This window comes from Typopeltis vanoorti, chromosome 23 (assembly GCF_054136105.1).
Source record: "Typopeltis vanoorti isolate ZY-2024b chromosome 23, IOZ_Tvanoo_1.0, whole genome shotgun sequence".
In the NCBI taxonomy this organism is placed as follows: Eukaryota; Metazoa; Arthropoda; class Arachnida; order Uropygi; family Thelyphonidae; genus Typopeltis; species Typopeltis vanoorti.
In genome coordinates, this window is record NC_143571.1 from 25,325,225 (window position 1) to 25,349,456 (window position 24,232).

A 24,232-nucleotide genomic window follows, 5' to 3' on the forward strand; every position below is an offset into this window, starting at 1 on the left:
GTGTTCTACCATTTTTCCACAGAAAGAAGGGTTGAAGTGTAGATTCACCTCTGCAATGTTCAAGTGAAATACTGTGGACACAGCTTTTGTTGGATTTGGCTCCAAGTACCACTGCTTGAAGTACTCTTCCAGGATGTTCAGGTGTGTGTGTGTTCAAGGGAAGGATGTCTCAAATCCCCCTCCCCAGGAATAAGAAGATGTTGCTGCTGTTTTAGTAAAATTTCCCTGCATGTGTCATCCAATTTGTTTGATCAGCAACTATGCCATCGTTGTGCTCAAAGATAGAGCCAGTGGGTGGTATACTTTAGTGTTGGTTGTTCTTCTTATGGAGGACGTATATTGGATCCAGAATTCCTTATGATTCTGATGCTAGATGTGTCTTGCTTAAGCTGATGGGCACATTTGAATGCAAGGCACCTTTCTTCTAAGATTCTTTGGCTGCTGTACAATTGTCATTACATCATGCTTAGAGAAATGTGGAAACTGATTAGATGTTTTAGGAATTGCAGCTGTGGCAGCTTGTATAATGTGCTCTGTCACATAATTCACAGTGTCACTGGTATAAGAAGATCTGACTGTTACTAGGAAGTGAGCTGGATGGTCTTCTTCACAATTAGGGCATATTGGTGTTTTGCTCTTACAACCTTCGTTTTCGTGGTCTTTACTGTTTCATACTTAATATTGCGTAGTTTTGTTTGCCTTGCATATTTTAGTGCGTCTGTTTGTGTGTTTTTGGTGTGTTATAACTTATAATTTGATAAAATACGTTGCAAATAAGTATGGCACCTGTACGAAGGAAAATGGTGGCCAGTAATGATGGTTCGCCATCTTTATCAAAGAACGGTAGTATAAAAGAAATGAGTCAGTGTACTAGCTGTGAAATGTACGCTTTGCGGAGTACGGTCGGAGTGTGGTTAGAAGATAGTAAAGGATTGAATGTGTGTAGAAAATGTAGGGAGAATGAGGAATTGAAATGTATTTCGGATCGTGAGTGTGATATTTTTGTCAAACTTCAGAATGAAGAAAATAGGTGGTAATTAGTTTACAGAATTAACAATGCATATAAAGTATATTAATTAAAGGTAACTTTAATGAATAACTTCTATATTTCGGCAAAGTCACATTGCCATCTTCAGGAACATAAAGATATGGTATGTGCACGCAGGCACTAACACAAAGCAAATGAGGAAGAAAGCAAGAAACTAATATTGTTCCTAAAGTCCTAATGGTGCCCTCTTGCAGGCTAATTTGGTAGTCTTGGCAGTTGGGCTGAAGTTCTCATAATGTAAGTCTCCCAAATTTGGGATAGTTTCATGCACCCAAATTTGTTGAGGTTAGGAACGTTTTTTAGAAGTTATTATGTTCCTGAAGATGGCAATGTGACTTTGCCGAAATATAGAAGTTATTTATGTTCCTGAAGATGGCAATGTGACTTTGCCGAAATATAGAAGTTATACAGCTCTAAAAAACGTTCCTAACCTCAACAAATTTGGGTGCATGAAACTACCCCAAATTTGGGAGACTTACATTATGAGAACTTCAGCCCAACTGCGAAGACTACCAAATTAGCCCACAAGAGGGCACCATTAGGACTTTAGGAACAATATTAGTTTCTTGCTTTCTTCCTCATTTGCTTTGTGTTAGTGCCTGCGTGCACATACCATATCTTTATGTTCCTGAAGATGGCAATGTGACTTTGCCAAAATATAGAAGTTATTCATTAAAGTTACCTTTAATTAATATACTTTATATGCGTTGTTAATTCCGTAAACTAATTACCAGTTATGTCTAACCAACGTATAAGCCTTGCTACTAGAAGAAAATAGGGATATGACAAGAAACGGCAAGGTTGTACATGAGAATTGTGAGAGTGTGAATATAGAAAGTGTGAATGATAGTATTAATGATTTCTCAGAGAATAAAAAAGATGAGATAGATGCATTGAGTGAGATCGCATTGTTGAATGGTGCGATAGAAAGGGCAAAACAGCAGCTAGAGTGCATGAACAAAAGTCGACTGAATGAACCAACCAATAATAAAAGGTATGACAAGAAAAATAGACGTATGAATGTGAACTTGAACAAAATGAAGGATAGAGTGCTGTATGGAGAATCGTTAGTACGAGGTGTGTTAGTAGAGGATTTGACAAAATCGTACCAACCTGGTGCGACCATAAAGGATGTAACTGAGTCTATTAGAGAGCAAAAGGAAAGGCTGAAAGAAATGATTGTTGAGGCAGGTACGAATGATTTGAAAGGAGATAAAATGGAAATGATAGAAGACCTGAATGAATTGTTTGAGGTAGCAAAAGAAAAGAGTGAGAGAGTTAGAATGATTAGTCTTTTGCCATGGTATGACAGTGAAATCTTTAAAAGGAGGGCCATAATTGCAAATGACTATGCGTGGGTTATGTATGACGAGTGGTGTGGAATTTGTGGACGTGTGGAGTGAGTTTGATGGGCGAAAGGATCTGTATAAGATGGATGGCTTGCATTTGAATGGTTACGGGGTAAGAAGACTTGAGAAAGTGTTGCTGAATGTAGTGGATGTGGCAATTCAGGGAAACTAGATTTGTTAAGGGGGGGGGGGAATAGATATACAGTCCTTAGGGAGGCAGTTGAATGTAAGAATGAATATAACATGCCAGAGCAAATAAGGACAACAAATCAGAGTGGGATAGTTAATATAAGGCATCAAGGAAGGGTTGGGGCTAATGGGGGTCATGAATTCATGTTCACTAATACTAGGAGTATTAGGAACAAGAAGGAAGAGTTTTTGGCCATGGTTGGCACATCCAGACCACAGGTTATTGGTATTAGTGAGACATGGCTGACTGTAGATGATATAGCCAGTGGGATTGAATGTGATGGGTACAGTGTGTTCAGGAATGACAGAGAGAATAAAATGGGGGGAGGAGTATTGTTGATGATAGCTGATGAGCTACAGCCAAGGAGAATAGAAGTTGAATTGCAGGATTGAGAAAAGAGCACATTTGAGGCCATTTGGTGTGAGATTGTGGCTAGCAGAACTAAATATACAATTGGGTGCTGCTATAGATCAGGTGATGGAAAAGATAGTGGTGACAGTATGCACAAGCAAATAGAAGAAATGAGTGGAAGGAGGGTTATTATTATGGGAGATTTCAACTATGGTCGCATTGATTGGAGTGAGGAGAGGACACACGGGAGGAAGGAATTGGATTTTATGCAGCTATTAAGGGATAACTATCTGCGACAGCATGTAATGGAAAATACTAGGGGTCAGAGAGTGCTTGACCTAGTAATTACATCTGAGGATTTGGCTGTAACAAATATGACCATATTGACACCAATTGGTGAGAGTGATCATAGGGTCTTGACTTGGGAGGTGGCTAAAGGTGTAGAATTTTCAATTAAGACAGGGTACATGTGGAATTATCGGGCTGGAAAGTATGACAAGCTTAAGAGTTTGATTGGTTCAGTGCCATGGCATGTACAACTGCAAGGACTAGAAGTTGATAGTGCATGAGAGGTAGTTAAGAAGTGCTAGCATGAAGCAATGGCTGACTGTATACCTAGAGTCTGAATAATAAATCAAGTAGGGGTTAAATGGATGAATAACACCATTAAGTTTGAGCTGCAAAAAAAGAAACAACTATGGAGGGAATTTAAGGAGAAAGGTGACCGGCAGGCACATGAACAGTATAAAGCGCAGGCCAGAAGGGCCTGCGCTTTATACCGTTCATGTGCCTGATCCGTTAAGAGAATCCTAAACAGTTTTTTCGATATGTAGCAAGTAAAAGGAAAAATGTACATGGCAGAATGATTTTAAAGAATGCTGATGGTAGGGAGGTAACTGAATCAGTTGAGATAGTTGAGTTACTGAGTGAGCACTTTGCAAGAATATATCATCCAGGTGGTGACATTGCAGAAACGAATAAACCAGTAGATTATACGGGAATTGTGGTGAATGAAGTGGAGGTGAGTAGTCTATTGCATAACCTCAATGTCAATAGATGTGTGGGATTGGATGGATTATACCAGCTTGTGTTGTACGAGAAGCAGCTAAAGAATTGTCAGTACCCTTGACCATTTTGTTTAATTTTAGTCTCGGGTCTGGGTTAGTCCCGAGCGGGTGGAAAGAGGGGAAAATAGTTCCACTGCATAAAGGTGGTTCCAAGGATGCTGTTGTAAATTACCGACCGATTTGCATATCAGGAATCATTGTCAAGGTCTTAGAGAAATTAGTCAAGAAAAGAATACAGGATTGGATAGATGAAAATGGGATACTCTATGGAGGACAACATGGTTTTGTGAAGGGTAGATCATGCCTCAGTAACTTGCTCACGTTTTATAACACAGTGACGGCTGAACTGGATAGGGGTAATGGGTTTACAGTGATACTACTGGACCTTGCCAAGGCCTTAAATAGGATACCACATGGAACCCTAATCAGTAAACTGGAGCAGATGGGAATAGATATAGGGTCGGTGAGATGGATAGGAGGGTGGTTGAAGGAGAGATACCAGAGAGTGGTTTATTCAGGAGTGGAGTCTAAAAGACGCCTTGTGACTAGTGGAGTGCCGCAGGGCTCTGTTCTTGGACCACTGCTTTTCAATTTGTTCATCAATGATATTGGAAAGGATTTGAGATGAAGTGTTCACTTGTTTGCTGATGATGCAAAGTTGGGTAGAGCAATTGTGAGTGCATAGGATGTCAAAATTTTACAGGATGATTTGGATAGTTTGGAGGACTGGGCTAGGAAAAATGGATGTCAATTTAATGTGGCAAAGTGTAAGGTTATGCACTTTGGGGTGAAAAGAATAGCAGCAGTATATTGCATTGGTGGAACCGTACTCCAGGAGATTGATGAGGCCAGGGATTTGGGAGTGTTGGTGAATAGGGAGTTGAAGTTTAGGGGGCACATTGCAAAAGTGACTAAAACAGCTCACCAAATCACTTGGCTTCTGAAAAATACTTTAACATGCAGAGACAAACAAGTTGTTGTTCCTCTGTATCGAGCCTTGATAAGACCCCATCTGGACTTCTGTGCCCAGTTATGGGCACCAGGGCTTCTTTGTGATGGGGAGGAAGTGGAGAGGGTCCAGAGACGAGTGACCTAGATGATCGCAGGTCTGTGGAATGAACCTTATGAGAATAGGTTGAGGATTTGTGGGTTGCAGAAATTGGACGATAGGCGAAGGAGGGGTGATATGATTGAGACATTCAAATTACTGAAGGGTTTTTATAAGATTGATCCAGAAGATATTTTTGAAAATATGACTGGTGGTCTGAGGACTAGGGGCCATGCATGGAAGCTGGGCAAGAGTGTGGTTGACAAGGGTGTTAGAGCTAAGTTTTTTACTTGGAGAGTGGTGAATGAGTGGAATAAGCTTCCAGAGTCTGTTGTGGGTGCTACGACCGTGAATGAGTTCAAGGCAAGGTATGATAGATACTGTGTGAATGTTGAATAGTTGTTCTTGACATGATGTTAGGGCCTCCCTCGATGAGTCTGTCGACTCCTTGGAGTTTCCCGGAACAATAATAATAATAATAATAATATTGGACACAGATTATTATTATTATTATTTCGGGCGACTTCAGGAGTCCAGATGGTAGAGTTTGAGAATGACCATACATCTGACATTTGACAGTCCCCCCCCACACACACTGTGTATTCTCCTCATGGTTGTTACTCCCTGATGGCTGTTATTCCCTTTAAACTTTTCCTCTGGAAAAGTTTAAAGTTTTGAGAGAGAGAGAGCGTGTGTGTGTGTGTGTGTGTGAGGGAGAGAATGACAATTGGTATTCCCCAACAGATGTTGCACAAAGTAATTTTTTTGATTGTGTCTTAGTTGATGCTTCAGTAAGTATATCTCTTGAAGGAAATTCTTTAAAGACTTAAGAGATCCAGCCAATCTTTCCAAATCCTTCTGGGTGAAGCAGAGTGGCATTTTTCCAAGAGGATATTCCCCTGTAGAATGTATTATCAAGAAAAGTAGCATACTGATTGCCGCTTCTGGCATTTTCTGCTTCTTATTCTTATTTTCTGTTGGTGTTTCTTGGGTTTCGTCACAAAGTTGAGGCCTGTTGAGGGCTATTGATAAACAAGAGGATGAGGAAGGGAAATGTGGAAACCGACTAGTTTCCACATTTCCCTTCCAACACCCCATGTTCACATCCAACTCCCCATGTTCATTATCATGGGGAGTTGGATTCAGCGTCAGAGCTAATCACCCACCATGAAGCCACAAATGGACACGCACTTGTCCATTTGTGGCTTCATGGATACTGCACTTGGGAGTGGAATGCCAGGGCTACTCCAGATGTTATAAAGAGCACCACAGCAAACCTTGGGTCCCTGTATCTGGAACATGCAGAAGGAGACCCACTACAACACTCTTGATCCTTGCAGGCAAACCCACTACCTGACTGAGCCATCCAGGACCACCTATCTTGCCAAAGCAGGAGCCAAAATAGTGTGAGACTACCAGGATCCTTCCTGCTTTCTGGATGTCCACAGGTTGTGCCACACAGCAAACACAGCAACAAGGCACTGGATCCCAGTGACTGTGGTCTGAAAGACAGGATAGATAAAAAGATATCATTACAATGGAAATTACCATTCCCATTGTAATGATATAAATAACAATATATGTAACCATTCTGGTGCAAGTAGAGGAAAACTAGTAATGCTTCTCTTTTTTTTGTCATGAAAGCATCTGCTCATTACACAAATTAAGCTGTCTTTTCCAGGAACATATCCAATTTGAATACTTGAATTAATATCATTATTATTATTAGCATCAAGAAGTATTTTGACCATGGAGTTAAAAATCTCAATGCAGATAGTCTCCATTGCCACACACCAGATCTGTGAACTGTGCTGTTAACTGGTCTTGGCTTAATAAAGTATGGTACTGAAAATTCAAGATTTATAAATTATTCATGAAACTCTGGATAGATAATTATTAAATATATTAATTTACACAGTTGTAATATACCTACCAGACATGTACATTCTTTACAAGGATCACTTTCAGATGGATAAAATGTCATTCCATTTTTGTAGTTTCTTCTTTCATATTCACAACCTATAAAGAAACTGTTATTAATATGCAAACTAAAATGAAATATATTGATGCTAATATATGGAAAAAGACATTTCAAACCATCTACTTGATTATCTGAGCCATCATTACCTCAGTTGGTTTTTATGGAGCCCTTTGGTTGGAAAGACCTTGGTTCAACTCTCTTTTGTGATGGGAGGAACTTTTATCAGGAGTTAGCTGGTTTTATACAAAACTGGAACTTTTTTTCTACTGGGAAACTCAAGTTTTTCGTTCCTTAAAATAAGCAAACTGGCCTCTTGAACATGAACACACACACACACACACACACACACACACACACACACACACACACACACACACACACAATCTACAGATATAGAATACTAACTGCAAAAGATTAGAGCTGCAACATGTTATCTTTCTACTACATATTATGGATCTAAGGTAAAAATCTGTAACAGTCAACCTCCTGGATGGAGACTGACAAGACAAGACTTGCATATTTCAATATATCTATATACAATGTGTAAATAAAAATCACAAAATGATGGTCACCATCAATAAATTAACTAACTTAACTTTACTCTGTTTTCAGTAAGTAATTAGTATATTTCTGGGCTTCCCTTCAGAAGACTTCTGAGAATGCCAAATTCTTACTACAATATATACCAAGCCTTGAAGGCATACAGCACACTGGAGTATTCACCCACTCTGGTAATACATTCCACACATTCAGCACTTCTCATTTAAAAAAAGAAACAAACTCCATTTTCACTTCCTTACTCACATGATACTTATTTATACTTATTCACATCAATGTGTGAATGTATTCCGAAGGCCAAAAGGCTGAATAAGGTAGGTGGAAAATGGATGAATGTGAAGCTTAAGCATGAAATCTGGAAAAAGAAAGTATTTTAGAGGAAGTAAAATATGAATAATGATAATAATCATTTACATGAAAATTATAAAGAACAAACCAGGAGAGTGACTCAAGAAAACAAAAGTTGAGTATGAGCAGAAATTGGCAAATCAGGCAAAGAAAAACCCAAGAGATTTTTTTTTAGATATGTGGCAAGTAGAAGAAAGAATGATCATGGTAAGATGATGTTAATGGATGAAAGCGGAAGAATGATGCTGCAGAAGACATTGTTTAGGTATTCAGTGATCAATTTATAAGGGTGTTTCATCCTAATCAGGGTGGAATCATGAGACATTAAATGTAGAGGACATAGAAGTGGATGGCTTAATTGTGAATGAGCAGGAGGTAAGGTATTTGAGGAAATAAATAAACTTGATGTCAATAAGGCGATATGATTTAATGATATATCGGCACACATCCTAAGGGAATGTTCCAGGGAATTGGCAGTAACATTGGCATGCCTATTTAATAGAAGTCTTGCAACAGCACAGGTTTCAAGGGAATGGAAGGAGGTTAAAATTGTTCCCCTGCATAAAGTTGGTGATAAGGCTATGGCCTCAAATTATAGGCCAATCTGTATATCTGGAGTTGTGGTGAAAGTACTAGAGATTGGTGAAGAGGAGGTTAGGTTGGTTAGGAGGTTAGGTTAGAATTGGGTCGAAAATTCTTTGTGGTTATCAGCATGGGCTTATTAAGGGGAGTCTATGTTTTTCTAACTTATGTACTTTAACAAGCTAACAAAATATCTTGGACAGGGGAGATGTATATTACAGTGATGTACTTAGAATTTGTAAAGGCTTTTGATAGACTGCCACACAACAAGCTCTTAAATAAATGGAAACAGATGGGACTGGATAACAGACTTCGGAGTTGAATCTGTGACTGGCTGTCAGATAGGTATCAGAAGTTGTATATGGAGTTGCAGTATCCTCTAAGAGGAAGGGACCAGTTTTGGACCATTGTTGTTCATTTTGTATGTTAGTGATATTGGGATGAATTTAACTAGCAATATATGCAGCTGTTTGCAGATGATGCAAAATTGGGGAGAGCAATGCAGAGTCAAGTAGATGTTATGGCCTTGCAGGAGGGCTTGAATAGATTGGATGAATGGGCAAGTAAGTGGAACTATCAGTTCAATTTGCAGAGTGTAAGGTTTTGAGATTTGGTAAGCAATGATGGGATGCAAAGTATACACTTGGTGGGGAAACTTTAAAGGAAGCAGAGGAATCTGTATAAGGAGGGTGGGAACAGAGGAGTGAGGAGTAGCATGAAGAATGGTTGGTGAGTGAAATGAATTGCCTGAGTGTGTTGTGGGTGTAGACACACTGAATTAGTTTAAGGCACAGTTGGATGAACATTGTGTGTGCAATAATGTGTACCTCCCACAATCCGTCTCTGACTCCATGGAGGTCAAATGTTAATAATAATCATATATTTACAGTATATAATTCATACAGCATTGGTTATTTATGTTACATTACAATGACTGGAAGTTGATTTTATTGGCAAAATTAATAAATTCTGAGTAATATTTTTGGATAGGTCTCTGTTTTGACACTGGCCACTTATTTCCAGAAGTGATGATCTGTTGTATTAGGGGCATCCAGATGGAGTAAAGTAGTTAATGTGATCGACAGTCTGTTGAAGGTGCAGATAACAAATGCATGATGATTGGTTGTTTTGAGTGTTTGGTCACTGGATTTTTTTGGACCTGATGAAGGTGTAGAGGCAAGGAAGTTATGTCAGCTTGTGATGCTGCCCATATGGCTAGGTTTTTGTCTAAGCTGAGCTGTTGTTCACTGATGTCATTAAAGTGATCTCTGAGATTAGGCATGCAAATTCTCTTTTTAATGCTTTTACAAATATGTCTAGATTGTTTTATTGGTAAAGTAATTGTTGTTAATGCGATGGTTTGGCTCATGTGTTCCATTTAAAAATTTGTTACTGATGATGATACTTAATATCTGATGATCAGAACAGCTTTCCTCTTCCTTGCATCTCCATTCAGAAACCATGGTAAAATATTGTCGTTTGCTGTCAGATAAATGGAGCTGCTTCCTCTGGTATTTTCAGATAATGGGGTATTATAGTCTTTGTTTAGTACGTATAGGAAATTTGATGCCTAAAAACTCTTTCAAATTTTTACCTCTATTGTTTGTTCTCTCATTAAACCATGAAACTAGATAGGTATTACCAACTGAGTCAAGAATTATGCCGTTAATGATGGTAAAATCCACAGTGTTGCTCATTTTTCTAAGTCTTATTTTATGTCACTGTGATAGTCTAGATACATACTCGCAGCAAAAGTTTTAATTTCGCTGTATGTAATTTCGAAAGTACTGAGTCCTCAATTGCTGTACTGAGAAATTAATATTGCCTCAACTTCAGGGTTGATCATGAGTATTACAGCTCTCTTTCTTTCTTTCTGATCCTTTGTAAAATATTTTATAATTAGTTGGAAAGCCACATATTTTATTGTTGATGTTGTAAGTTTAATACAAAGTATTAATGCTAGTCCTATATTTTTTCTATTTATGAGTTCTGTTAAGTTATTTACAGCCTTGACAGAGATTTATTTGAAGGCGCCAGGGAAGTAGTTCTGTTTCTCCTAACTTTATTATTACTTTTCATAATCCATGTTTTGAATTTTCAGCTGTCTATTGTAGTTGTATGTCAGGCAGTTTTTGCTTAGTGCCATGTATTTGCAGTTGTTTTTGGTTCTGACATACTTGTTATGATTTTGGCTATTTATAGAGTTCATCTCGAACTCATTTTTTGGCACTCGCTGAATTTGCGTTCCTTAGAGCAGAATGGACAGGTGGTGGAACTTATTGCAATTAAAGCACCTTGGAATGCTTGTGTAGTCTGTGCAATGACAAATTCTCCACAGAATTTTAACACCAGTTTTCAGCAGTTTGGTCCTCACCACTGGAGTGACTACAATAATTAAGTTTTTCTTGTTCGTTTTTTTTATTTATCATGATGAATTTCTGTGTCATCTTTGTATCGCCACTGAACAGTTCATCATTCCACATGTGTATTGAGTCAATTGCATGATCATATCAATTTCGCTGAGAATATCATATATATAATTAGCCTTGGAAGGTGTATCTTACTGGGATTTGCTACTAATGTGTCTTTGCATTTAGAGATTTCGTTATGTAGCAAATATGTGTTGGTCTTTTCTTGGACTTCAATTAAGACTCCACTGTTATTAAAACTTTATTTTCATGATTCTGATCTTGATTTTTCTTGGGTCTATTTTTTTCTTTTATGATATTTTTTGGTGTCTTCGCTGTTTAGTTGAGCAGTTTCACTATTAATTTATAGCAAGAATTGTTTTCAGATTTGTCTTTATTTTTAACATTGATTTTAACTAATTGTGAGTATAGCTGAGTAGGCTGAGCTAAGTTAGCCTGTTCCTGCTTGTTTGTAGTAGGTTATAGTTTTTTGATACCTCTGTTTTATTTTTCATTTTACTGAATACCTTCGTTAGTTTGCTCACTGCAGTTAGTATGTCCTTTTTTAAATCATTTCTTACATTTCTGCTTAGTTTGGCAATGCTAAGCAGCAAATCAAGGGCTTTTTTAGAACTTGGATTCATCCTGTGCTGTCATCTTAGTGATAATCAGAGTTGTAGTATTATAACTTTCATATTGAACTGATGAGGTACATATTTTAAGAAAATGTACTTACAGTTTCGCTGTTTGTTCCTAGAAGTGATGCACTCGTTGAATTAGATTTCAGAGGGTTCTTTGTGACCTTGTGCTTCCCAGTGGTTGGTGGGGTGGGGGGGGGTTGCTAGCTTGATAGTAGTTAATCCTATTATGAGAGGGATGGTGTCTTTAAGGGTAGCTGAACAATGGATACAATCTGATGACAGTAATGGAATAAATTACTCACTTTTAGAAAGAGTACTGAAAAGATATCAGTTGGTACTAGTTACATCTGGTTTTCCTGTTTGACTCTGTACAAAATCAAGGTAAAAAGAGGAGCGATCTTAGGCACATATATTCACATCCAGTCTACTCATCTGTTGTGTATGTGGGGGCTCAACAAATATACTCACCCATGAAGCATCTTCATAGACAATTGGAATAATAACAATAGACTTCATAGACAAATGAAATAATAAATTGGAGGGCGCTAGTGGGCCAAGTACTGCGGACGTGGTTTGAAGAGCTCCTGATTCAGATAAGTTTTACTAGGAATAATTAAGTATATATGCGTAATTGTTTGAGTAAGAGCGGCTGTAAACATTGTACGCTACCGGTATTATTAGTGTGGGATTTTTTTTCTTGCCTAAACTAAATTACGAAATCGTTATTATTAGACCTAGTAACCTGCAGAGAGAAAAAAAAATGGCGGCGGCATTGTCATTCCATGATTTGAATTTAGATTTCAGTCGTTTTGTTAAGTGTGAGGTCTGTTATATGTATTCCTTCGATTACATAAATGATTTGTGGATGTTTAGTGCGGATGGAAGAAGGGTGTGTGCGAAGTGTGACCTGAACGAGGAACTAATGAATGCAAATATGAAATTGATGACAGAAAGTGCTAGTACCGATTGTGTCACGAGTGCATGTTTGAAAGAAAAGGATGGTGAGAAAGATAGGCAAAAAAATGTTAAAAAATCAGGAAAAAAGAAAAAGAGCGATTTGACAACCGTAACGGATGTTAAAAGGGACAAAAGTGAGGCGGAAAGAAACGAAATTGAGAGAACGAATGAAAGTAGAAATTGCGTGATGCAGAAATCGCAAGTAAAAAAAATCGAAAGAATAAATGATAGCGAAAAAAGAATGAATGATGGTGAAAAAAGAATGAATGATGGCGAAAGTTCGACGCATGTTGGACTGAAAGTACTGAAACAAAGAAAGATGAATGACAGTAAAAGTGAGAAGAATGATAGCGAAAGTTGGATGCATGTTAGTCCGAAAGTACGGAAACAAAGAAAGATAAATGAGAGTGAAAGTGAGAAGAATGATAGTGAAAGTTGGACGTATGTTGGACCGAAAGACAGAAACAAAGAAGGATGAATGAGAGGGAAAGTGAGAAGAGAGGGTCGAGAGTTAGAAAATTAGAAAGATTTAATGATAGAGAGAATGTGTCGCGAGATTTGGAAGGTGAACTGGATTGGATGAGACAACAAATGAAATGGATGCGGAATGAAATTAAGAGAATTCAGGTCAAAACTATTAAAATAAATCATGATGGCATGAAAGAGTTAACGAAAGATGAGCGAGTAGCGTTGTATGGCGACTCCATTATTAAAGGTGTGCTAGAGGATAAAATGCACAAGGTACGTTTTCCAGGCGGTAAAATGAGTAGAGTGATTGAGGCATTGAATATGAGGTGGGAGTGAGCAAAAGAGTTAATTGTATTAATTGGTACAAATGATTTGAGAGAGAACAAAGAGCATGTCAAAATGAATGTCAGGAGACTGCTTGGAAAGATAAAAGAGAATAGTGTAACAGGAAGGGTGGTAAGTGTGTTGCCTAGGTATGATTGTGGTGAAATGAGGCGGACAGCAAGGATTATGAATGATATTCTGGCTGAAATGTGTGAGGAGATGGGAGTACAGTTTGTTAATGTGTGGAATGAGTTTGAGGGACGAAGTGAGCTGCATGGGAGCGATGGACTGCATTTGAGTGGTTATGGTGTGAGTCGCTTGGGGAGACTGCTGTTGGAAGGTAGAGAAGTGAATAGAGAGAATGAATCAGATCGGGAGAAAAGTGATGTGGAAGAGCAGGAGAGTAAGACAGGAGAGATTGAAGAAGTGGAAATGAATGGGGAAGTGAGTGGCATGAGTATGGAAAATGAGAGAACGAGCGTGCAAGAGGAGCAGGGAAACGCGGAGGCTCAGTGTGGACAGGGGTACACAGCGTGAGAAAGGTGGATGCTCCAAGAGGAGGTGAGAGAATGTGTAGGCAGGAAAGTAATGGGATGATCAGGGATCAAGAGGAAACAGATGTTATTGCAAAGGGTTCTAAAATGAAGAGGCAGAAAGGGAAATGGCCCCAGTCCAGCATGGAGAGATGACATCAAATGAATGGTATCAGTGGAACTAGCTGTAGATCCAGGAATGAGTTGTTGTGTTTGTATACCAATGCTAGAAGTATAAGAAACAAGGCGGATGAAATGGTTGCACTAATTGCGTCTGTGCACCCAGAGATTGTTGGAATAAGTGAGACATGGTTAGATAAGGATGACATCCTGACAGGAATAGAGATGGAAAGGTATGATGTGTTTCGTGAGGATAGAAGGGATATAAAGGGAGGGGAAGTACTATTGATGATAGAGAAAGAATTATGTCCATACAAGGTAGAGATGCAAGAGGGAAATAGGGCCAGTGGTTTTGAGGCAGTATGGTGTGAGATAGAGGTGAATAGAATCAAATACTTGGTGGGATGTTGTTATAGACCTGGTAATGAGGATGGTGGTGATAGTGAAATGTATAGTCAAATAAGCCAAGCAAATAAGAAAAGGGTGATCATTATGGGTGATTTTAATTATGGCAATATAGACTGGAATGAAGAGATGGCGACTGGAAGTAAAGAAAATGAGTTTCTTGAGTTTTTGAGGGATAACTACCTCAGACAGTATGTAACAGAGGGCACACGAGGATTAAGGGTCTTGGATTTGGTCATCTCATCGGAGGATGTAATTATAAATAAGGTGTCAAATCATCCACCAATTGGTGAAAGTGACCATGAGGTGATTACCTGGGTGGTTGCCAGCAGTGCAAGGACCCCTATGAAAAAAGGGTATATGTGGAACTATGGGGGGGTGATTATGAAGAGCTCAGGAGATGGCTTGCAGATGTAGCATGGAATGAGGAGTTAGCTGGAAAAGAGATCAATGCCGCTTGGGGGATTTTCAAAAACTATTTAGTAGATGCAATGTCTAAATATATACCACGGGTGAGAAGGTTAAATAAGGTAGGTGTGAGATGGATGAATAGAGAGATTAAGCATGCAATACAGAAAAAAAAGGGCATTGTGGAGGCAGCATAAGAGAAGTGGAAGTAACCAATTTCATGAGGTCTACAAAGACCAGGCAAGGAGGGTGACTTGGTTGGTGAGAGTAGCTAAAGAGAGGTATGAACAGCAGTTAGTTAATGAAGCCAAAAAGAATCCTAGGGAGTTCTTTCGATATGTAGCCAGCAAAAGAAAGAATGATTATGGAAGGATAACATTGATTGGAGGAAATGGTATAAAGAAAGTTGTTGCAGAATGTGTGGTGGATATACTTAATGAGCAGTTCATAAAGATATGTCAATCTTGTGAATGTGACTTCATGGAGAGATTATGTGACTTCGTAGAGAGATTAAGAGCAGCTGATGATGGGGAGGAGAGACTGACTGTAAGTGAGCAAGAGGTGTTTGGGGAGTTGAGTGGGACTTGATAATATATCAACGCATATTTTGAGGGAGTGTGCCAGATAGTTGACACCTGTCTTGACATATTTTTTTAATACGAGTCTTGCACTTGGTCAAGTTCCTAAAGAGTGGAAGGAGGGCAAGATTGTGTCACTTCATAAAGGAGGTGATTGAACTCAAGCATCAAACTATAGACCTATCTGTGTGTCAGGTGTTGTGGTTAAGTTGTTGGAGAAGCTTGTGAGAACTAGGATCCAGAGTTGGGTGGACAACTGGTATAATCTTTGATGGACAGCATGGATTTGCTAAAGGGAGGTCATGTTTTAGTAATCTACTTACTTATTAGAATAAAGTGACTGCTTCCTTGAACAGAGGAGAAGGATACACAGTAATATACTTGGATTTCGCAAAAGCTTTTGATAGAGTACCTCATGATAAGTTGACAGTCAAACTAGAGCAGATGGGGTTGGATATTAGATTAGTGCATTGGATTGGAGACTGGCTATCTGATAGGTATCAACAAGTTGTGTATGGGGTGCAATATCCAGGAAAAGGAAAGTCACTAGTGGAGTGCCTCAGGGGTCTGTTTTAGGGCCATTACTATTTAACTTGTATATTAATGATATTGGCGAAGATTTGGATGGAGATATTCAGTTGTTTGCAGATGATGCAAAGTTGGGACGAACCATAAAGAGTAGTGAAGATGTTGTGGCCTTGCAAGAAGACGCAAATTGGGATGTGAGTTCAATGTTGCAAAATGTAAGGTTTTAAAATTTGGAAAACAAAGATGGGATGCAGAATTTATGCTTGTTGAAAATATATTGTTGGAAGTAGAGGAAATAAGAGATCTGGGGGTGATGTGGATAAGGATCTAAAATTTAAGGGACACATCGCCAAAATTGTGAAGACAACACAAAGACTTCTGGGAATGATGCGGAGGACACTGACATGTAAAAGTAGGGATATACTTGTTCCATTGTAAGGCTTTGATTAGGCCACACATGGACTATTGTGCCCAGATTTGGTCACCAGGTTTTCAGAAGGATGAAGAGATGTTGGAAAGGGTCCAAAGGCGACTGACTAAGGTAGTTTCTGACCTATGGAATGTTGAGTATGAGGAAAGATTGAAAAGATGTAATTTGCAGAGTCTCGTGGAGAGAAGGAAGAGGGGAGATATGATAGAGACCTACAAGTTGGTAAGGGGTTGTTATAGGATCAATGGTGGAGAAGTTCTACAGAGAATAGTGGGAGATCAGGGGAGAACCAGAGGTCATCCCTGGAAACTGTATAAAGAGGGTGTTGAGTAAGGGAGTGAGAGGCAGGTTTTTTTTTGTGCAGAGTTGTGAGTGATTGGAATGCCTTGCCTGAGAGTGTGTTGTCTGCAAGGAGTTTGAATGAGTTTAAGACACGGTATGATGAGATGTGTGTGAGATAAAAGGACCTCCTAGATGAGTCTTTGACTCCATGAGGTCTTGTTTAATAATAATAATAATAATAACGGGATATTGCACCGTGCAATATCCGAAAGACCCGAATTTGATTCTCATTGTAACAAGAGGAATCTTTATATGGACTTTTTCATTTAAGGGTGAGTTAACTGATTTCCATGGTTTTTTTCTCCCAGAGACTCAAGTTTTTCATCTTGCACGCAGACAAATCAGCCATGAAAACATGTGCAATTTACAGACAAAAATTACTTAGTGATGGTGGGCTGTAGATAGTATTGTGTGTTGATGGAGTAGTATAGTTAAGAATTAAGTAAGATAGATTGTGAGAAATGTTGGCAGAGTGGTGTGTTCTCCCACGTTGCATCCCTAGACTCCTTTGAGATGTCATGTAATAAACTGATTTTACAGAATAGAACTTTCTGAAGAACTTTTTTTTAACTTTAAGCAAACACAGAATATGCATAATATAAAAGACCACTCTAGCAATAAAACTGATGTAACAAATTATATTTTCATAAAAAAATTAATGTTAATTTTACCGTTCTTTCTTTTCCAAAGTTGTTTTTACTATTCTTTCTATTCTTCTTATTTATTTATTTTTGCAATATTATCACATAAGAGTAGAAGAAGAAGGTTATCACATTCAGCACCACTGATCACTTTAAGTAGAAGACCCCCCCCCCTTTAACTAGCAACATGTCTGTCATATTGAACCTTGAAATGATTCACACCTCTCAGCATTCGCTTGTTGTTCCACTCCAAATATTTTCAATATAAATAATCTATTCCTCACATGCTTGTTCACTACATTTTTACACAACTTCTAGGAATGGCCCCTTGTTCTTCCCATCTCATTTTATAATCCTATATTAATCCCATAAAAATCCTTTAACTTGAAGGTGTTTATAATATTATATCTTTTTCTTCTATCCACCAAACTCTGCAATCTACATTACCTCAAATGGTCTGCATAACTAATATTTCAAAGTCCCGATATCACTTTGGTCATTTGTCTCTGGATTTTCTTTAGTATTTCCAGATGACAATGAAAACTAGGTTATCAAAGCTGAGCACAATAGTCCATGTGTGGTATGACCATTGTCCTCTACAGAGGCACCACCACCACCTCCTTATCTCTACATGTCAATGTATTTCTTATCATAGCAGCAATTCGATGTGCAATTTTTGCAACACTAGCAGTGCACCTCAGAACTTTAGTCCAACATTTTTTTTAATATAGAAAGAATGAGTGGGATAGGGAGAATGGATATACAGTGATATTCTTGAAGTGTGTAGAAGTGTTTGAGATATCATACAACAGGAGGAATAGATACCATATTTGCTAAAATACCATACAAAGGAATTAGATGGTGATGTATACTAAGCTTATGGCATGAATAAGACATCTGACTGGCTGACATGGAATAACCTAGCATACCATAGCATTCTGTCCTTATGGCAGTGTTTTGGAAGATGATTAGGTGATGCAAAATTAGAAAGATGATTAGGGGTGTTTCTTATATAAAATCCCCATAGAAGGATTGAGTAGATTAGTAATTGGCCAACAGTAATAGTGGCAGTTCATGGCTACATATGTTAAATTGAAAACATTGCAAACTGAATATTATTTTAATAGAAATTTGCAGCAAATAATAATAGTAGCAGTGTTTTTTGTGATGGTACAAATGATGTAGTATATCAGTAAAACCTTGACTGACAGCAATGAATAAGATTAATGTTATGCATTGAGAATTCAGCCTGAAATGGTAAATTACATATTAAAATGGAACATATCATGGATCTAGTCATATTTTATAGGCAGAACATCCTCCATTTTAATATCTTGCCTATACCAAATTGAAACCTTTCAGCACTATACTTTAGAAATTTGATTATGCACCTTCAGAGTTCACCTAAGATGAATTTAGCTTTCTCATATAGGATTGATATAATAATAATAATTATTATTATTATTAACATCTGACCTCCATGGAGTTGAAGACTTGTTGTGGGAGGTACACATTATTACACACAATGCACATCCAACCATGCTTTAAATTGATTCAATGCGTCTACATTCACAACACACTTAGGCAATGCATTCCACTCACCAACCACTCTCCATGCAAAGAACCTACTCCTCACTTCTCTGTTCACACTCTCCTTATACAGTTTCCAGCAATGGCCTTTTGTTCTACTCCTCTCTTCCATTCTATGAAAAATCTCTTCCATGTGAACTCGCTAACAACTCCTGACTAGCTTATATGTCTTGATCGTATCCCCCCCCCCTCTTCCTCCTATTCACAAGGCTCTGCAACTTACATTCTCTCAATCTGTCCTCATACTCTACATTCCAAAGACCACTGACTATCTTTGTGAATCTTCTCTGAACCCTTCACAACATATCCTTGTCACCATGAAAACCCACTGACCAAATCTGTACACAATAATCCATATGAGGCCTGATCAAGGGCTTATACAATGGCATCATAACCTCTCTCTATCTGCATGTCAGGGTCCTCTGCATCATTGCCATTATCCTATGTGATGTCTTCACAACTTGTGCAATGTGGCCTCTGAATTTTAGGTCTATGTCCACCATCACTCCTAGATCTCTCACTCCTCTAGTTCCATTAAAGTTTCCCCACCAAATATATACTTTGCATCCCATTGTTGCTTACCAAATCTCAAAACCTTACGCTTTGCAACATTGAACTGACAATTCCACTTACTTACTTGCCTATTCATGCAATCTATTCAAGTCCTCTTATAATTTATATTTATCATAAATATAAATATGGATATAAAGGTCAGAATACATTAAAATATATGACTAGAAACTAGTGATGTCCTGAACACTAAGAAAACCATACAGAACAATCTCACAAAAACAGAATTAGCAGCAATTAAGTCATTAAAAGCCAAACAAAACATAATAATAATGAAAGCGGATAAAGGCAATGCCACTGTTGTCCTTGACAGGTCAACATATGTACTTCAAATGAATCAACTAGTAGCCGATAACAACACATATAAAATGGTAAATTATAACCCAACAAAAAGGATAAAGGATAAACAGAGAAACTACTCAAGTCCATCACTTCTTGGCCACCAGACACGGATAAAAAACTCAAACCCCACTACGCCCGTCCTCCCCCAGAATATATCCTATCTATCCCAATGGCTTTAACAGGCCTTTAAGGCCCACAACCTTCCAAGCATGCTTAGATTTCGTAACCGAAATACGAGGATAGAATGGTCACTCCTATGCCTCAAGGTATTCTTGGCTGTATCCGTGTGTGTTCACGGGGCCGGTTTGCCTGCTTGCAGGATGAAAAACACCAGATAAACTGGCGGAAAAACCCTACTGCCCATGCCCAAGACCGGCTAACTTGGCTATGGCTGAGGAAGATCCTTTAGCTCCTCATGTCTCCGACGGGAATCGAACCTAGGACACTCCTTCCCCAGGCATATGGTTGCGAAGCGCAAAGTCACTAGGCTAACCGTGCGGACCCCCAGAATATATGGGGTCCCGAAAATACACAAACAAAATGTGCCCCTTCGACCAATCGTGGAAGGAATAGACAGTCCCAATTACCACTTAGCCAAGAAATTAGCGGCAACACTCAAGGAGTTGGTAGGTCATTCCCCCTCCTACATAAAAAACACACAACACTTTATAAAAAAATTAAAAACATAACACTCGACAAAGATGACTTATTAGTCAGTTTCGACGTTTCTGTCCTTTTCACTAATGTCCCCATCAATGACACAATTCTCCTACTACAGAACAAAGAATTCTCCTACTACAGCCCGACATTACGACCCTCTTTGCCCACGTACTACAGTCCGGTTACTTCGTGTGGCAAAACAAATTTTACCTACAAAAAGAAGGTACAGCCATGGGCTCACCACTATCCCCCCCCAATCGCTAACTTCTACATGGAAACCTTTGAGCAAAGGGCTCTTGATTCCGCCATGCTAAGAGACTGACAGTCTGGCTTAGATACGTTGACGACGTGTTCGCGATCTGGCCGCACGGGCGACAAATGTTAAACATTCCTTAGCCACCTGAACAAACAACACGAATGCATACAATTTGCCATCGAAATCGAAAACCAAAATTCGCTCCCATTCCTAGACACACTAGTCACACGTCTTCCTTCAGGCAGTCTATCCTTCATGGTCTACTGAAAACTGACACACACTGGCCAATACATATATGCTAATTTATACCACCACCCATCACAAAAATATGGAGTCATTAACGCCCTTAAAAACAGAGCTACAACAATTTGCTCTAACCAGCAAGCCCTGAAACAAGAACTAAAAATCATCAGCGACACATTCATAAATAATGGCTATAACAAAAATACTATTAATAAAATACTCCATAAAACAACAACAAAAACGAATCTAGATTACAGTAAAACCATAGCCATCCCATACATTAAAGGGTTATCAGAAAAAATCAACAGAATCCTACAGCATTATAACCTCAATGCCATCTTTAAACCACCCACTAAACTTAAAATCATATTCAACTCCTCTAAGTATCCTCTCCTCCCATTAGCACATCCTGGAGTCTATTGCATCCGCTGCACCTGTAACTTACCGCACATTGGTGAAACAGGACGAACAATCCCTATATGCAAGAAAGAACACATTAGACACATTAAATATAATCATTATAGTGAAGCAGGCCTCTCAGACCACGCACTCAACACCTTACACCAAATCAACTGGAAAAGAACCTGCTCTTTACACCACACAAAAACCTGGTATAAAAGGAAATTTAAGGAAGCCTGCAAAATCCTGATAAACCACCCAAATATCAACAACAATGATGGCATGAAAATTCCAAGGATCTAGATGGCACACATTCAGCCTACCTAATATATAAGATCCAGCATAAGTCAGGACTCTAACCAATCTTCAGCTAGTATTAGAAACCATTCCATACCAACCGGCTGGAATGTACATGATGTTAATATATGTATATAGATAAATACTTGTTGTTGTGCCCAATGTATTTCTACAACCAACAGATAACACTAATAATAGGACTCTAGTGTTGATGTATAATTTTTTTTTTTTTCACCAGAGGTCAGGCCAACAATTGTTGTAGCGGTTGGTCAGTGTCTGTAACAAACCAGTTTGATTGTAGTGTAGCTTGTTTTCTGTGTATAGCTGTATGCTCCAGAAGATGACCTTGACATAAAGGTTGAAACGTCGAATGTACATTTTAGTTATATTAAACTAAAGTTTTTATTCAAACATGGTAGTTGTCTCCATAATTTTCAAAAATGCGTCAGAATACATACATACATATAGATGTGAAAATATAAATGTAAATGTGAATATTAATACAAAAAATATAAATATAAATGTTAATCAGTATTTGGAAGCTACACTTGTAATATATGCATTGCAAGCAATGGAGCATGTAGGAAATAAATTACCTCCTGGTAGGGTTACTATTGTAAGGAAAATGAAACACACACACAGGCTGAAAAGCAGAAATATTATCCTCTTGATTGACCACCTAGACCAGTAACATTAGAAATAACAGATCTATTTTATAAAATAGCAATTTTTCAATTAATTTCATTTTTTTATGAAGAAACTTGTTTCAAAGACAAACAGTAAATTATTTATTATACTACTTACCGTCACACAAAGGACAACATTGTCGTTGAACTCTGACAGGATGGCTGCATTGAGGATTACAAAATTGATCCATTCTTTGACAGTCAACAACACCCATCTAAATAGAAATGATTACATCATCACATATAACTGTAATCATTGTGAAAATTGTGTGATTTTGTAAATAAGGTGAAAATGCTTAATTATAGACTACGCAAAAGACAAACAAAAATTTGTGTTATCTGAAAAACAAACACTTCATGCAGGCTTAGAACTGTTTTCTAAGATAATCCTATCTGGAAAAGTTTTGAGAACCAACAACATGGACATTTCAAAGGAACATGCATAATAGACATATTATTACATATTTACAATGGTTAGTGCATGTAGAGAAAAACAGAATGTATTAAAAACAGTATATTTTGTCAAATGGTACATGGACCTTGTCAGGGAGAAAAGAGAAGATCCATTAACTACAATGATGTCCATCTAATGATGAATGAAATATATGAGAGTTTTTTCATAAATTCTATTCTTCAATACATGTGTTAACCATCATAGTTATACAATAATTTATCTGACACACGTGTCCTTTAAAATGTCTAATTACTAACCTCTATGGTAGTGAATATTGGAAAAATATTAGAAGTTTGATAAGTGCATTTGAAAAATATAGCTTTTAATAAATATTACATAAAAAGCTACTTTACATATGTAAAGAACCTTTCGTGTAATAGCCGTATTCCTTAAGTACTGTAGAAATTCCCAACCAGAGTCTGCGACAAGGAAGTTGGGGTTTCCCACAGTCACATAATCATTGCTGACCTTGCACCTAAGTGGGATAAGAGCACTATAAATAAGAAGAAGATAAAAGAAAAATGGATATTATTCACCGAAATTGCACTTCCTACATCCCACTAGATCACAATTCCACAAAAATGCAAGTTAAAAAATTAAAAAAGTATCTTTCTGGCTGCTGGACATACAAAAAACACTCAAACCTTTGGTTATCATACCTCTGACTATATGGTTTACCTTAAACCCACAAACCAAATTCCTCCCTAAGACCTATAGTAGATGCCACTGATGCTTCATACTACAAATCAAAACAGCTGGCAAACTCTCTTACCCCCCCCCCCTACTGGACTTACCATATCCTATATGAAAAACTTCTACCCATTTTAAAACCTTGACTGAAAATCTAACATTAAATAATACAGATATATTGGCAAGCTTTGACATCACCTCACTATTTACCAGTATTCCCTTAAATGCCAACACTTAAAAAACGTTTTTCTTCTGATATCTTAGATCTCTTTTCCTTTGTCATCAATTCTGCTTATGTTTCTTGGAAGAATAAAATTTACAAACAGATAGAGGAAACCGATATGGGTTCCCTTCCCTTTCACCCCCCCCTTGCTAATTTTTACATGGAAAATTTTGAAAAACGAGAAATAGACTCAGAAACTCTCAAACTTCTATCTGGCTAAGATATGCAGATGATGTGTTCTCTTGAAAGTTTATTTTTCACTTGGTTAGACTATAATAAATTTAGTTTAATCCTTTATCCAAGTGTGAGCAAACAAAATTTGTGCCTGAAAATATTTTTAGGACTGGGGATGACCTGCCATTGCTTCTGCCTGGTAACTCCACCTCTGGGCCTGGCTCCCACTGAAGAGACCTCAATAAAGGTCGAAACTAGTCTGGGTAGTGGCCCTTCCCTTATTGCATAACATTATACATATCTGCAAGGAGATGTGTTTTGCATTATGGGAGATACTGAGATA

At 38.1% G+C, this 24,232-nt stretch overlaps 1 protein-coding gene across 3 annotated transcripts in view; it reads right to left on the reverse strand.

Annotated features, from left to right (window-relative positions):
* Positions 1 to 24,232, reverse strand: part of LOC150093698 (kielin/chordin-like protein) — a 1,333,292-nt gene that overhangs the window by 507,802 nt on the left and 801,258 nt on the right. For all 3 annotated transcript variants that reach the window (XM_090412628.1, XM_090412627.1, XM_090412629.1), the window contains 2 exons: positions 22,467 to 22,563; positions 6,987 to 7,072 (listed from right to left, as the gene is read on the reverse strand). In XM_090412628.1, the coding sequence (XP_090268754.1) occupies positions 6,987 to 7,072; positions 22,467 to 22,563 (183 nt within the window). The remainder of the gene's footprint in view (positions 1 to 6,986; positions 7,073 to 22,466; positions 22,564 to 24,232) is intronic.